Source organism: Neoarius graeffei, chromosome 16 (assembly GCF_027579695.1).
Source record: "Neoarius graeffei isolate fNeoGra1 chromosome 16, fNeoGra1.pri, whole genome shotgun sequence".
In the NCBI taxonomy this organism is placed as follows: domain Eukaryota; kingdom Metazoa; phylum Chordata; class Actinopteri; order Siluriformes; family Ariidae; genus Neoarius; species Neoarius graeffei.
In genome coordinates, this window is record NC_083584.1 from 71,984,615 (window position 1) to 71,999,450 (window position 14,836).

At 40.0% G+C, this 14,836-nt stretch overlaps 1 protein-coding gene across 3 annotated transcripts in view; it reads left to right on the forward strand.

The window, feature by feature from the left end:
• clpb (ClpB family mitochondrial disaggregase) overlaps positions 1-14,836 on the forward strand; it is a 124,525-nt gene that overhangs the window by 87,041 nt on the left and 22,648 nt on the right. For all 3 annotated transcript variants that reach the window (XM_060943421.1, XM_060943420.1, XM_060943419.1), the window contains 3 exons: positions 12,383-12,460; positions 14,126-14,181; positions 14,268-14,312. In XM_060943421.1, coding sequence (XP_060799404.1) covers positions 12,383-12,460; positions 14,126-14,181; positions 14,268-14,312 — 179 coding nt within the window. The remainder of the gene's footprint in view (positions 1-12,382; positions 12,461-14,125; positions 14,182-14,267; positions 14,313-14,836) is intronic.

Below are 14,836 nucleotides of genomic sequence, written 5' to 3' on the forward strand. Positions count from 1 at the left end.
CGGGCCATCCCCCCGCTGAACTATGGCAGGCCCCACTCTTCACTAAATGTGTCATTAATTCCCCAAATCCCGGCCAATCAGTCCCCAAAATTATCGAGTGGGTAAGGCAAGGATTAACCGCCGCCTTTGCTCTAAATTTTTCCCCTTGAAATAGAATGTGGGCCGACACTAAGGGGTGGTTGTGAACATCCCTGTGCACACACAACACCTTCACCAATTGTGCTCTCCCCAGTGCCTCGTCTTGCACCAGGCTTTGGTGGACTGAGGTCTGATTACAGCCGGAGTCCACCAAAGCCTGATACATATCCCCTTGGACACTTACCAGTATGCGATACGCTCCGGCCTGATCGAGGGCGGTCCCTGGCACGTCAGGGATCCGGACCACCACGCCCACCTCCATCGCTGAGCACTGATGCTGGAGGTGCCCCTGTTCCCCGCAGTGCCAGCATACGGGCTCAGGCTCTCTCCCTGCACCAGTGTTCCGGAGATCATTCACTTGAGGGAGGGAAGACACAGATAAGGAAGTAGGAAACGGTAGGGCACCGTGGGTGCGGCAGGCCGGCTGAGGTGGAGCCGGCCCCCACCTCCGCGGTGGGGGAATGGGGCTAGGACAAGGAACAGAGGGAGAGAGGGGAGAAGGGGAGGCACGCTGTCCTGCTGTCGGAACAACCGCCATATGGTCTTCCACCAGCTTGATGGCCTGATCCAGCGACGCTGGGCAATGGCACTGGATCCACTCCGCTGCTCCTTCCGGAAGTCAGGCAACGAATTGTTCCAGCGCCACCAGATCGATGATTCCCTCAGCGTCGCGGTTGTCGGCTCATCAGCCACCGGCGGCAGGCGTCCTGGAGTTGCTGGCCAAACGCGAACAGCCGGCCAACCTCCTCCAGGCACAGCACGCGGAAGCGCTGCCGTTGCTGTTCCAGGGTGCGGCCCACGCATTGGAGGATGGCCCTGCGGAGGTCTGCGTAGACCAGCCGGCTATCAGCGGGGAGGCCTCACCTGTTAGCAGGGGCATGAGGCACGCCGCACGCTGTTCCAACGGCCAACCCCACGCCTCTGCTGCCTGCTCAAAAAGAGTGAGGAAGGCTTTGGAGTCATCATGCGGACCCATCTTCGTTAGGGCGAGGTGGGGAGGGTCCGCGGCGGTGGTGATCGGGGCCCCCGCCGACGCGAGTAGGTACCGGAACGCCTGGTGACCTTCCTGTTGCGCCAGCACCAGGGCTTCGAACCATTGTTCCTGCTCCTTCTGGAGGGCGATCAGCGCCTGGTGCTGGCCCTGTTGGGCTGTTGTGAGGGCATGGACCAGGTCGTTGAAGGGAGAGGACTCCATGTGGCTGTTCCCTTCTGCACTCCGTCCCGGGTTTCGGCACCACTGTTGTATCTGACGAGGTAGGTGGAGCACAGAAACACGGCAGGCCAGAACTGACTTCTCAAAACTCTTATTTTTAAAGATATATATATAGGGCAACACGGTGGTGTAGTGGTTAGCACTGTCACCTCACAGCAAGAAGGTCCGGGTTCAAGCCCTGTGGCCGGCGAGGGCCTTTCTGTGTGGAGTTTGCATGTTCTCCCCATGTCTGCGTGGGTTTCCTCCGGGTGCTCCGGTTTCCCCCACAGTCCAAAGACATGCAGGTTAGGTTAACTGGTGACTCTAAATTGACCGTAGGTGTGAATGTGAGTGTGAATGGTTGTCTGTGTCTATGTATCAGCCCTGTGATGACCTGGCGACTTGTCCAGGGTGTACCCCGCCTTTCGCCCGTAGCCAGCTGGGATAGGCTCCAGCTTGCCTGCGATCCTGTAGAACAGGATAAAGCGGCTAGAGATGATGAGATGAGATGAGAAGATATACATATATAGCTTTTCAGCCAACTGCACCACCAGTGCACACTCACTCTCTCTCACTCACACATTTCCGGTCGGGAGAGAGACCTCTTCCTCTGCTCTCCCTCTCCTCTTTATAGGGCGCGGTCACTGGGGGCGACACACAAACACAGGTTAATTCTCATCAGGTGCAGTGATTCCACCACTTACCTTCCTGACTCCGCCCTCCATTCACAGACTGACGCTTGGCCACGCCCCCTCTTCCACACTGATATAGCACAAAAAAAGCCATTATTATTATTATACATACACACTCTCTTCATATCAGCATTCTCAAAGGCCAAAGCTAGCTTACCCAGAACTCTATGCTGTTAGTGCCGCAGTCCAGTTAGCTTCCAGCTGGTGTAGTGTTAGCGAAGGCCAATGCTAGCGCAGTCAAGCCAAATTTTATTATTATTTTCCCTGTGTAATTTACTTGGTTACTTTTAAAATCAAAGTCGACAGCTACACACAACGGAGTGACCTGGTAACCAAAATTCTCTCAGAATCTTCCACTTTTAACCAAGCAGCCATGTTTGTGTACAAACTGTCACATTCGCTCACTAGTGCAGAAGTTTTCCATCTCTGACATATCTCTTTTCCAGTGTTTCGATGTCCATTGGTATGTTTTACCTTTTGTAAATATGCGTGAAGAATATCTAATGAAGTTTTGGTAGCATTTTAGGTGTTCAGCGCATCTTCAGTTTCAGTTTTCAGTTTATTTCTTTCGTGCTTAAACCTAGCACTGGATTAGCCTCATCTTCTCTCTTTCTCAGCCAACCAAGAAATGATTTTGCACATGCGCAGCAGAAAAGTTGTCATTGGTTCTTTGTATGAGCTCCAACATATGACGTCATGTTGTCTTGACAACATACAATATTGTAACAATATTGCACGCTTGTTCTCCATTGGGGAGAGTGGCGTAATACATGGAGGATAAGTGATATGATAATATTGCATGCCATCAGTAAACCCACTAGAAGGGAATAGAATACGTTTTTATTCCATGGAAAAAGTGGGCCATATGTATAATAATTCCTGGTACTTCACTCCGATGATGTCACTCTCAGTGTTTTCCACTCTGACTTGACGCATGTTTTCAAAACGGTTCAAAATTAAAATTCTTTTGATTAACTTGCATATTTTTGTGGATGTGTCCAAATAAAATAAACACAGTTTATCTTCTCGTATTTAAAAATATATCACTCATTTGCTTCACTCACTATTGAGCGAATATATGTTCACCACTTGAAGATAAACTTCATATCTTTGCTCCACAGTGTAATATCCTATCCTACATATATACCCACTCGCGCACGCACACACGTGCAGATACAGTACAACATGTACTGTAGTACAATATGCAGTGTCAGTGTGGATAAATGAGGAAACGTAAAACAGTTACATGATGTGTATATACACACACACACAGTGCGTGTGTGTGTGTATGTATGTATGTGTATATATATATATATATATATATATATATATATATATATATGTGTGTGTGTGTATATGTGTATGTATACTGTGTGTGTGTGTGTAATATATATATATATATATATATATATATATATATATATATATATATATATGCATATATATATATATATATATATGCATATATATATATATATATATATGCATATATATATATATATATATATATATATATATATATATATATATATGCATATATGCATATATATATATATATATATATATATATATATATATATATATGCATATATATATATATATATATATATATATATGCATATATATATATGCATATATATATGCATATATATATATATATATATATATATATATATATATATGCATATATATATATATATGCATATATATATATATATATATATATATATATATATATATATATATGCATATATATATATATGCATATATATATGCATATATATATATATATATATATATATATATATATATATGCATATATATATGCATATATATATATATATATGCATATATATATATATATATATATATGCATATATATATATATATATATATGCATATATATATATATATATGCATATATATGCATATATATATATATATATATATATATATATATATATATATATATATATATGCATATATATATATATATATATATATATATGCATATATATGCATATATATATATATATATATATATATATATATATATATATATATATATATGCATATATATATATATATATATATATATATATATATATATATGCATATATATATATGTGTGTGTGTGTGTGTGTGTTTTTTCTTCAACGCTGTGCTGTAATGTAGCCATACAGATTATAATCATTTATGCATAATTACAGATTAGATTTTACTGTAATTAATACAAATTTACAAAGCAGTGAAAATCAGAGAAAATTGCATTTCTAATTATTCCGATAAGAAATCAGTGATAAAGTTTTCCTTTTTCTTCAGATTTAATGGATTAAAAAAAGTGGTAAAGTTTACTATGAAGAGATGTTTGTTTAGCATTTATGGAAGGAGTCTCTAGTGTCAGTGCTGTTTATACTACAGTTAGTTCCAGTCCACTAATCTGACTGTATTCCAAGAGCGCTGATATTTTGATAACAGCATGGTGACATTTCACTGTATGCATCACTGTGCCCATCACATAAAAATGGTTATTACAGTAGCATAGCAACATCATCAGAGGTCACGGCAAATGATACATTTTGACTTGTTTTCCGACAAGCTTTCATATTTCAATGAAAAGGAATAAGGGACGCAGATGTTACCCGAAGTACCTTTAACAGGAATGTGAGCTAGTGAACCGATGTGAGTGGGGCTTCTTCAGGATCCATTTCCACCAGAGAAGCAAAAATAAACACATTTTGCCAAAATGTCACTTACTCACTATTAATTTCTTGTTTATAGAAGCGTTGAAGAAACCGTACCATCACACTCAAGGTCGTTTGTTGTACTGAATATCAGTATGGCAGTGATTAGCTACAGCTTTGTGCCTGCAGCCAAATCACAGCCTGTTCAGTACAACAGCATGACGTCGAGTGTGATGGTGCGGTTTCTTCAACGCTTCTATAGACAGAGATAAAGCTGTAACTTTAAGTTTCCCAACCTCTTCAGGACAAAGGTGTTTATACTTCTCAGTTTCTCTGTAACATTACAAACTGCTTTTTTTTTTTGTCTTATTAACTTCGAGAAAGAAAAAGAGAGGCTGGTGAGGGAATGACTGTTTATAGCTGCTATAATGCAAGTGTGATATCACAGTTCACATCACAACGTTTTGTTCTTACTAGGTCTGAAATGTCCCATGTTGCTGAACAGCGGTCCAGTCATCAGTCTGTCCCACATTCCCATATCTCTAATTCACACACGCTGTACTGTGAAGTCTCAGGCTTGTACTGTTGATGGGAGTGTGTGTGTGTGTACTTGCTACATATTGAGGACCAGAATACATTTTTTTCCCAATAGAGTTTTGGCTGGTCCTCACTTCTTCAAATGGCTGTTTGAGGGTTAAGACTTAGTTTTAGGGTTTAGGTTAGAATGTGGATCGGGTTGGGGGCGTCGTGGCTCAGGTGGTTAAGGCGCCATACCATGAATGCGGGCGACCCGGGTTCGATTCCGGCCCGAGGTCATTTCCCGATCCCTTCCCGTCTCTCTCTCCCGCTCATTTCCTGTCTCTACACTGTCCTATCCAATAAAGGTGCAAAAAGCCCAAAAAAATATCTTTAAAAAAAAAAAAAAAGAATGTGGATCGGGTTACGGGTGGGGTTAAGCATTTAGGTGTGATGGTTAAGGTTGGGGCAAGGGAATGCATTACGTCAAGGAGTGTCCACACAAAGATAGAAGTACAAGAATGGGTGTGTGCCCATCCTCGGGGAGAGTCCCTCACACTCACTCTGTGTAATAAAGTTGAGAGAGAAAGGCTCAGTCATAGGCAGACCTGCTGAAATGTGGCCACTGTGGAGTGCCGAGGAAGAGAGAGAGAGAGACACCAGTGCTGAAATATGGCTGATGTACATTATCAGGGGAGAGGAGGAGAAGACACGGCCTTCGGCTATTCGAGATTCATCTTTATGACGAATGACAAGACACTCAACGATAAACACACAGGCGCACACACACATTGTTGTACACACTATTACACAGTCTCATATGTTACCCCGTCTTACATTGCCTCAAAATTTCTCAAATTTTGGTTCAGCAAACATGACATCCTCTGTTGTTAGTCCTTCATCTATATGTGTGTGTGTGTGGGGGGGGGTCATCTGTAACTGGTTCAGTGCTGAGGTTCTGTATTTAACTCTAAAGGACTTGCTCGTTTCTTTTGCTCACTCTCATTCTGCAAGACTTTTTCACACGAAGACATTTGTATACTGCATTCAAACTCACTCACGTGTTGCTTTGTTTAATAGAAGATACCACTTTAGCGTCAGTTGCTGTGAAATTATGGAACGTGTGATAGCGGTCTGTTTTTCATCACTTACGTCACCAACACATTTGGTGAGAAACTAGATGCTAGCGATCTCGTTAATTATCTCCATTTTCTTATCATTCCCACTGAACTCATCTCAGAATATCTCCTCGTGCTGAATTAAAACCACCTTTCTGCATGGTTACTACTTTTTAGCGGTCTAAGAACGGACCGTGCCGGAAACCCGGTTATTTTTGGTAGGAGTTTTTCTTATTATTATTGTTCTGATTCTCAGGTGAAATGAATCGTGCAGCTCAAACCGTAAGTCATATGGATGTGAAACTCGGTCATCAGCTTGTATTCTGTGCCCAAATACAGGCAAGCAAGACACTAATAAACAATATGGCTGACATCTAGATCAGTTTTAAGGAGGTAGGGCTGGATTAGGGCAATTCCATGTAAATGTCAACCTCACCATGCAAAAATAAAGCAACATGTAATACATCAAAACCACTCCCAGAGATCTCACCTAGGCCTGTATTTTACAGATGTGAATAAGTTGAACCAATTTGTAACCAACCTAATATGTCACTGTCAGTCTTTCTTTCTTATAATGTAAAACCCAAGCTAAAATCAACTTTGATCATGTACAATTCTATATTATTGCCACAAGCCACAGAAATGTATGCTAAAATCCACAAAACAGCAAAACAATAGCCATCCTAAATATTATTTAAGAACTTTGATAGTTTTAGCTGATATTTAGAGAGTTTTTCAAAGGGTTATGGTGGTTAAATTGCTGATTTTCTAAACATATGCCATGTCTATTTCAGACGCGTCACACCCATAACGGAATTTCGTCGCATCCATAACGCTGACTTTTCCTTCCGAAACTCTGCATGAAATACAAAATATTTTAAACAAAGGTTTTTTAATATTCACCTTGGACCCCTCTATCAAACAGATATCTCCATTTCGACATTAGGTTTACAATTTCACAGAGTTTGATAAAAATGTACAGTCACCCAAGAAAAGTGATACTTTTTCTGTCACATCCATAACGCATCTTTTATTGGCGTTTTCTGGCATGCCCTAGATGTACTATGGGAATTGTTCTTGTTCTATCACTTCTCCAGTATGGTACAGCCTTAAAATGTGCAACACCTGTTTAAATACTGGGAGACAATAAAACATGCACTGGGTCATTTGTTGCCATTTTGAGTTCAAGTGTCACGTCCATAACGCTGGAATTGCCCATTACTCAAATAGCTCACTGGTAGGGATTTGAACTAAACTTGAAATATATGTTCAGTACAAGATTCTGAGGACATCTGCAAAGTTTGGAGTGTGGTCATTGATATGGCAGAGTTAAGTCTAAATAGCTGTTTCTCAGGAAGCAAAAGTCTGATTCAGTTGATATTTTGTGTTCTGCATTGACCTGCTAATGTTTACTCATCAGTGAATTACTTCAAAATCACTCCGCTTTCAGCAGGCATTTCACTCAAATAACACTGAGCTGTCATCACAAAACTTGATAATTTTGTTCATCTGTGATCTCTGTGTTGTTCAGTATAGCAAGAACTGGCCACTGGGGGGTGCTGTTTATGAGGAGTGCTTGTACTCTGCAGATCGCTGCTTGTGGTTATATTATTTTACTACTACTACGATTATTAATTTGCGCTAGCAACAGTAGCTCAAATTGTTACTCTCACTCAGGATATATTATTATTATTATCCTAAAATTGTCTAGGACGCTATTTCTCCCTCAGTTTTCAACCAATCATCCCCAAATTTCCCCTGCAGAATACCTCTGGGCTGAATTAAGTTGCTGTCACTTTTGGTGTTCATCCGGACCACCGAGTCAGAATGAGCCATGAAAAATGGGCTTTTTTTCCTCACTAAGTGTCATTGTCTATCTTTTACCGTTACAGATCTGTAGGGTACAGTGACCAGACATCCCAGTTTGTAAGAACTAGCACAAATCACTGACTTTAGTCACAATATCTCTCTAGTTGCTTATTGTTATTATATAGGACTGTGTTGTCCTGTGATTCATACAGAGGAATGGGGAACAGACCTTAGATAAACTTTCACATCTTAATATTTTTTTTTTTGATGATCTGATTAAATAGAATGATGAATTACTAACCCCATTTCCAGAAAATTTGGCATATTTTAACAAAATGTAATGAAAACAAAAAAATCTGTGATTTGTTAATTCACACGAACCTTTATTTAACTGACAAAAGTACAAAGAAAAGATTTTCAATAGTTTTACTGACCAACTTGATTGTATTTTGTAAATATAAATGAAGTTAGAATATGTGTCCGATAACGGAATTCAGGGACACATGTCCGCCCGGGGGCATTTTGAGTTATTGACAGATTCAGAAAGTACAGTTTCTAAGCTTTCCAATGATGCCTTCCATGTGGAGATCTGACAATATTTGAAGAATGTGTGGCCTTTTGAAAGTGTATACCTCTTAAAACAGAAAAGGGAGAAAATCGCCCTCAAAGTTTTCCATCTCAGCTACTCTGGGTGCAGGGCGGGCACATAATGCTGCTCATTTGCATGACATTATGGAAAGCCCTACCCCCTACGAGCTAGCACGATACTACTTTCATGTAAACAAAGATCACCACGTCAATTTTCCTTCCATGCAAAGTATGCCCAACACAATTATGAAGTACAAAAATAAGTCCTAAAGTATACTTTAACGTTTTGTGGTTGAAAAATTACTCACACCGTTAGAAAGAAAGATAGCACGATGATGACACAACTAACACAACACTAGTTTCATGTAACCAAACCACAACACTCTCCGTTACATGCAAAAATAACCACACAGCCTTAGATTAATAAACTTACCCCATCAGAAAGAGAAACTTCGCCTTGCACACACCAATGCCTCCGATGGAATGTAGTCCTAGAACACTTCCTTTTGGTTGCGTTTTTTTTGCTAGAAATGGTGATCTCCGATGTAAATACCGTGTGTCTGTTTGCTTCGCGGTGTTTCAGCTCCTCTGCGCTCTGTTTAGCTTGCTCATTCCATAGTGAAATCACATGCCTGTATGCAGCTTAAGTAGCCACGAGCTCAGCTCGTATCATACAGCTGATTCGCGAAAAAAAAAAAAAAGACTTAAATCATCATGTGAATGGCCCATATGGTAATTTACCCACACCCCCCAGCAGGCTACAGTCCTGACAAAAACGAGACAATTTGCAACAAAAAATGTATGCTTTTCCAACAAAACAATCTATTATCTGAAATACTGATTGCATTCTTCAAGATCTCATCTTGCACATGATGGAAAAAAACGAAAATCACAAATTAAAAAAAAAAAATGCTTCTTTTGTGATTATCTCGGATTCGTTTCGGCCAACATGCGTCCCTGGATTCGGTGAGGTGTCACATATGATGCCTGCAACATACTCAAAAAAAAAGTTAGGACAGAGGCATTATTACGATTGTATTACATCAACTTTCCTTTTAATAACCCTTTTTAATCATATGGGATCTGAGGATACTAATTGTTGCAGTTTTGCAATTGGAATTTTTGTGCATTCTTGCTTGACTTCAAGCTGCTCAACAGTCTGTGGTCGCCATTGTCCAATTCTCCTTTTCGTGATGCGCCATACATTCTCAATAGGAGACAGATCTGGACTGGCAGCAGGCCAGTCAAGCACATGCACTCTGTCTACAAAGCCACACTGTTGTAGTCTGTCCAGATGGAGGCCTGACATTGTCCTGCTGAAATAAGTATGGACTTCCCGGGAAGAGACGTTGCCTTGATGAATATGTCTTTCTGAAATCCCAATATATGCCCCATCCATGTGTTTGAATGGTACCTTCAAACACATGCAACTCACCCATGCAGTGGGCACTAATGCCCCCCAGACCATCACTGGCTTTTGCACCTACAAGCTGGATGGTTGTGTTCACCATTGCCACCGAGAACTTGACATCCAGTTTTCCCAAAAACATGCTGAAATGTGGACTCATCTGAACACAGCACATGTTTCCACTGTCTTTCAGTCCATCTGAGATGAGTTTGGGCCCAGAGAAATCGGCAGCGTTTCTGCATAGAATTGATGAATGGCTTCCTCCTTAGTTAATACAGTTTCAGATTGCATTTCTGGATTTACTCTCAAGCCCTTGTTGGCTATATTTGTCACATTAGCATGACTGTTTTTCAGGTAGTGCCACCGAAGTGCCTGAAGGTCTCACACATTCAGCAGTGGTTTCCGAACTTGCCCTTTACACACTGACATGTCTCTGAATTCCCTGAATCTTTTCACAATATTACGTACTGTAGATTTTGAAAGACCTAAAATCTTGCATTGAGAAATGTTCTTTTTGAATTAACTAACAATTTTCTCACAAATTTTGGCACAAAAGACCCATCGCTTGCGAAGACTGAGCTCCTTTTACACTCAATCATGTTAGCAATTAACCTGCTTATTGTGGAATCTTCCAAAATGGTGTTACTTGAATATCCTACAATCTTATTTTGCCTCTGTGCCAACTTTTTTGAGTGTTCCGCAGGCATCAAATTCTAACTTTGTTTATATTCATTTTTTAATAAAATTAAGTTGGTCAGTAAAACTGTTGGAAAATCTTTTCTTTGTACTTCTGTCAGTTAAATAAAGGTTCGCGTGAATTAACAAATCCCAGATTTTTGTTTTTATTGCATTTTGGAGAAGATCCCAAATTTTCTGGAAATGGGGTTAGTAGGTTCAGGGTATGGTGATGAATTCACACTGAACTGTAATGAGAGAGTCGTATGTGTATCAGCGGCTGCTGCAGCTGTAAACATTTAAGTATTCTTCTTTTCAAAGGGTTCTGTTCAGGGTTTGTTGGGGGGTCTTTAGAGTCTTTAAGTAAAGAATCTGAATAAAGGCTTTAAACACAGTGTCCTGAGTGTAACACAGAGCTGCTGATGGTGATCATGACATATTAGTGTGTGGAATATTATGTCAAGTATATCGTCAAGTTAGTTTATTTGTGTAGCACTTTTAACAACAGTCATTGTTGCAAAGCAGCTTTACAGAAAAATAAAAACTTTAAACATATTAACTCATTTTATCCCTAATAAATTTGATATATTGTATCCCATAATTATGCCATTATGCTCATACAATCTGAGCAGGTGTTTATTATTATGATTATTGCTGCTGCTGCTGCTGCTGCTATGGGCCCTTTTGTTGCTTTACGTGGCTATACACACACACGCGCACACAAAAAAAAAGCACCTCGAGCTCCTTTGACCCCGTTACCCCTCAAAAAATGCAACAATCTGCTCATTCAGATTATATATTTATTTCTGTCTCCTTTTACTTGAACACACACACACTGGTTACTGTGGCAACGGTGCGTTATCATAGCCCTTGTTCCTGAGGCACCTCTGCCGGATCCATGCTAACGCGATTAGCCGGCTGCAGTAGGGCGCAGGCTAATGGAATTAGCGTTGAGCTAATGGTGGACCGGAGAAGAGGGAGGGCAGAGAAGGGAGGTGTGTGCGTGTGTGTGTGTGTGTGTTTGACCCTGTGAGAGTTTTTTGAACACATCAAATAATTGCATTTTTTTTATTTGACTTTTATCCAAAAAAGAAAAACTGAAATTATTTCCTGAAGTTTATTCAGCTTCACGTGTGAAAACCAGCACATCTGTTCATCACAGATTTACGAAACCCCATCAGGAAGCGACTGAGTGTTTGTGTCATACTGATGATCCGTGTAAAACAATCGAGTTGATGTGAACTTTAATTTCATTCATGAAAATATAATTTCAGAAATTTCTGTTCTCGCACAAGAGAGAGCGCGATGATTAATGAAAGATCTCTCCTATTTGCTCTCTTTTCTCTTTCTTCCTGCTCTTATCTTTTCTCACTCTTCTTTCTCTCTGCCTGTCTTCTCACACTTCTCCTTTTTCCCCCTTTTGCTCTTTTTCTCTCTTTCCCTTCATCCTTGCTTGTCCATGACCAAGATTCACATCATTTCAATAAAACAGGAAGTGGAATTATTTACCTTTTATGTAGTTATAATAATGTATAAGCCCGCCCCCTGTCTCCCCATTACAGCAATCAGGAGGAAGGAGAATGGCTGGTATGATGAAGAACATCCGCTAGTTTTCCTCTTCCTCGGCTCTTCAGGAATTGGTAAATGATTAAACTTGCTTCCATTCCTTGGTGTTTTATTACACCCTTATACAGTTTCGTCGAAACACAACTTTACTACTCTTTACAAATTAATACAGTACCAGTCAAATGCTTGTACACTCCTGTTCATTCATAGCTTTTTCGGTATTTTGACTAATTTCTAAATTGTAGAAAAACACTGAAGACATTAAAACTATGAAATAACATCTGGAACATGTATGGAATTATGTGATGAATTTAAAAAAAAAGTGTTAAATATATTTCATATTTTAGATTCTAGCCCTGTGATGACCTGGCGACTTGTCCAGGGTGTACCCCGCCTTTCGCCCGTAGTCAGCTGGGATAGGCTCCAGCTTGCCTGCGACCCTGTAGAACAGGATAAAGCGGCTAGAGATAATGAGATGAGATTTTAGATTCTTCAAAGTAGCCGGTTTTTACCTTGATGACGTTTTGCACACTTAACCAGCTTCATGAGGTAGTCACCTGGAACGCTTTTCAATTAACTAGTCAATTTGACCAGTGTCTCGTCAAAAGTTAATTAGTGCAATTTCTTGCCGCCTTAATGTGTTTGAGATCAAATAGTAAATAGTACAAATCCAGTAAATAGCCCTATTCCACAACTGTAGTAATCCATATTACGTCAAGAACCGTTCAACTGAGTAAAGCGAAACGACATCCATTGTTACTTTAACATAAGGAGGGACTTTTAATTAATAAAAATTAAAGAAAAAAGCATTGAATTAGGAGGTGTGTCCAGACTTTGACTGGTAGCATACACCTGAACTTTCACGCGCTTTATTACAACTTTACTACGCGTTACATCTATTTATCAATATTATTTCAGTTTATTACACTGTTATATTTTACTTAACCACAACTTTATTACATACATAGTATGTAGATTAGATTAGATTCCTTTTACACTTTCCACACTTCATGTTGCATAAAAACGAATCTCAGGCACAAACACGTTACGCACGTTACACGCATTGTAACACAATGTTCCTGTACTGCTGATCTGAAAACAGTGAAAAGGTTGCAGCTTCTAGCTCTGAAGCGAACACTATTATTTAAGGGTAAAAAGATAAACTGAGGTTTTTTTTGGGGGGGGGTCCTGATAAAGTGGATTATTTGAGGTGTATCAGTGGCATCAATTATTCACTTCCTCATACTCTGACACTGAAGTTTAAGCCCTAACTGAACTTTAGAAAGAACATTCATTGATTCATGGCTCTCACACACACAGTTGTTTGTTGGAGGAGATGGATGCTGATTGTCAGATGTCTCATATCCCGTCTCTCCTCTGACCAGCAGCATTAATATTCAGCAGCCTTGAACGCGCTCCACATTTATTTATATTAAAGTTCATATGAGGAATATTTATTTACTCCGAGGCAAGAGAGATGAGAGAGACAGTAAAAAAAAAAAAAAAAAAGATGGAAAAGACAAAGAGATGACAGACTGGAGGGATGACAAAAGGAAAAAACAGATGCAGGAAACTGTGATCTCGTCACCATGACGATTACAGACCAGCAGTGTTGGAAAACAGAGTACAGTTCTGCACAGATCTAAATTTATCGTTACGCTTGAGGGTTTTGTGATTTTTACTCTGCTTCAGTTCCTGCTCTCACACAGTTTATGGTGTTGTCATGTGTGTGTGTGTAGGGAAAACGGAGTTGGCTAAGCAGGTGGCTCGTTACACTCTCAAAGACCTCAAAAAGGTTAGCATTACACTCACACAGATGTAAAGAATAACGCTGAAGCCTTGATCTGTTATCTGATCACCACCTTTATCTACCGTACACAGGGTTTCATCAGACTGGACATGTCTGAGTTCCAGGAGAAGCATGAGGTAACAAACACACACACACCTTTGTGCAGAACAGAGGTGTGTCTCAGTCATGTGCAGTTCTGACCTTGAATGTAAGCGCATTTTAATTTAAGTGTAAATAATGGCACATTCATTCATATATATATATATATATATATATATATATATATATATATATATATATCTGTCATTCATGTTACAGTCTGAGTCGTGCAGTTAGTTATATAAAAATAATGCACACCTTATGACCATGAAAATGCTTTTTTTTTTCCCCTCCACACGGAGGATATCAGAGGAGACGCATCTTAATCAAAGATCTTAAGGAGTGGATTTTTACAGATAAAATGTGGTTGAAGGTTTCCTGTAGGCATAGCAGCTGAGCGCTCAGTCAGATGATCCTTCACACAGCTTCGGAGGCGTCAACTACACACAGACCGTTTTAATCTGGAGCTCAGAATCTGAGTCTGAATGCAAGGGTTTTTCCCCACATAAATACTGATGTCATTTTTGGACTGTAAATTCATTTCAGCGCATCTCTGGTATTG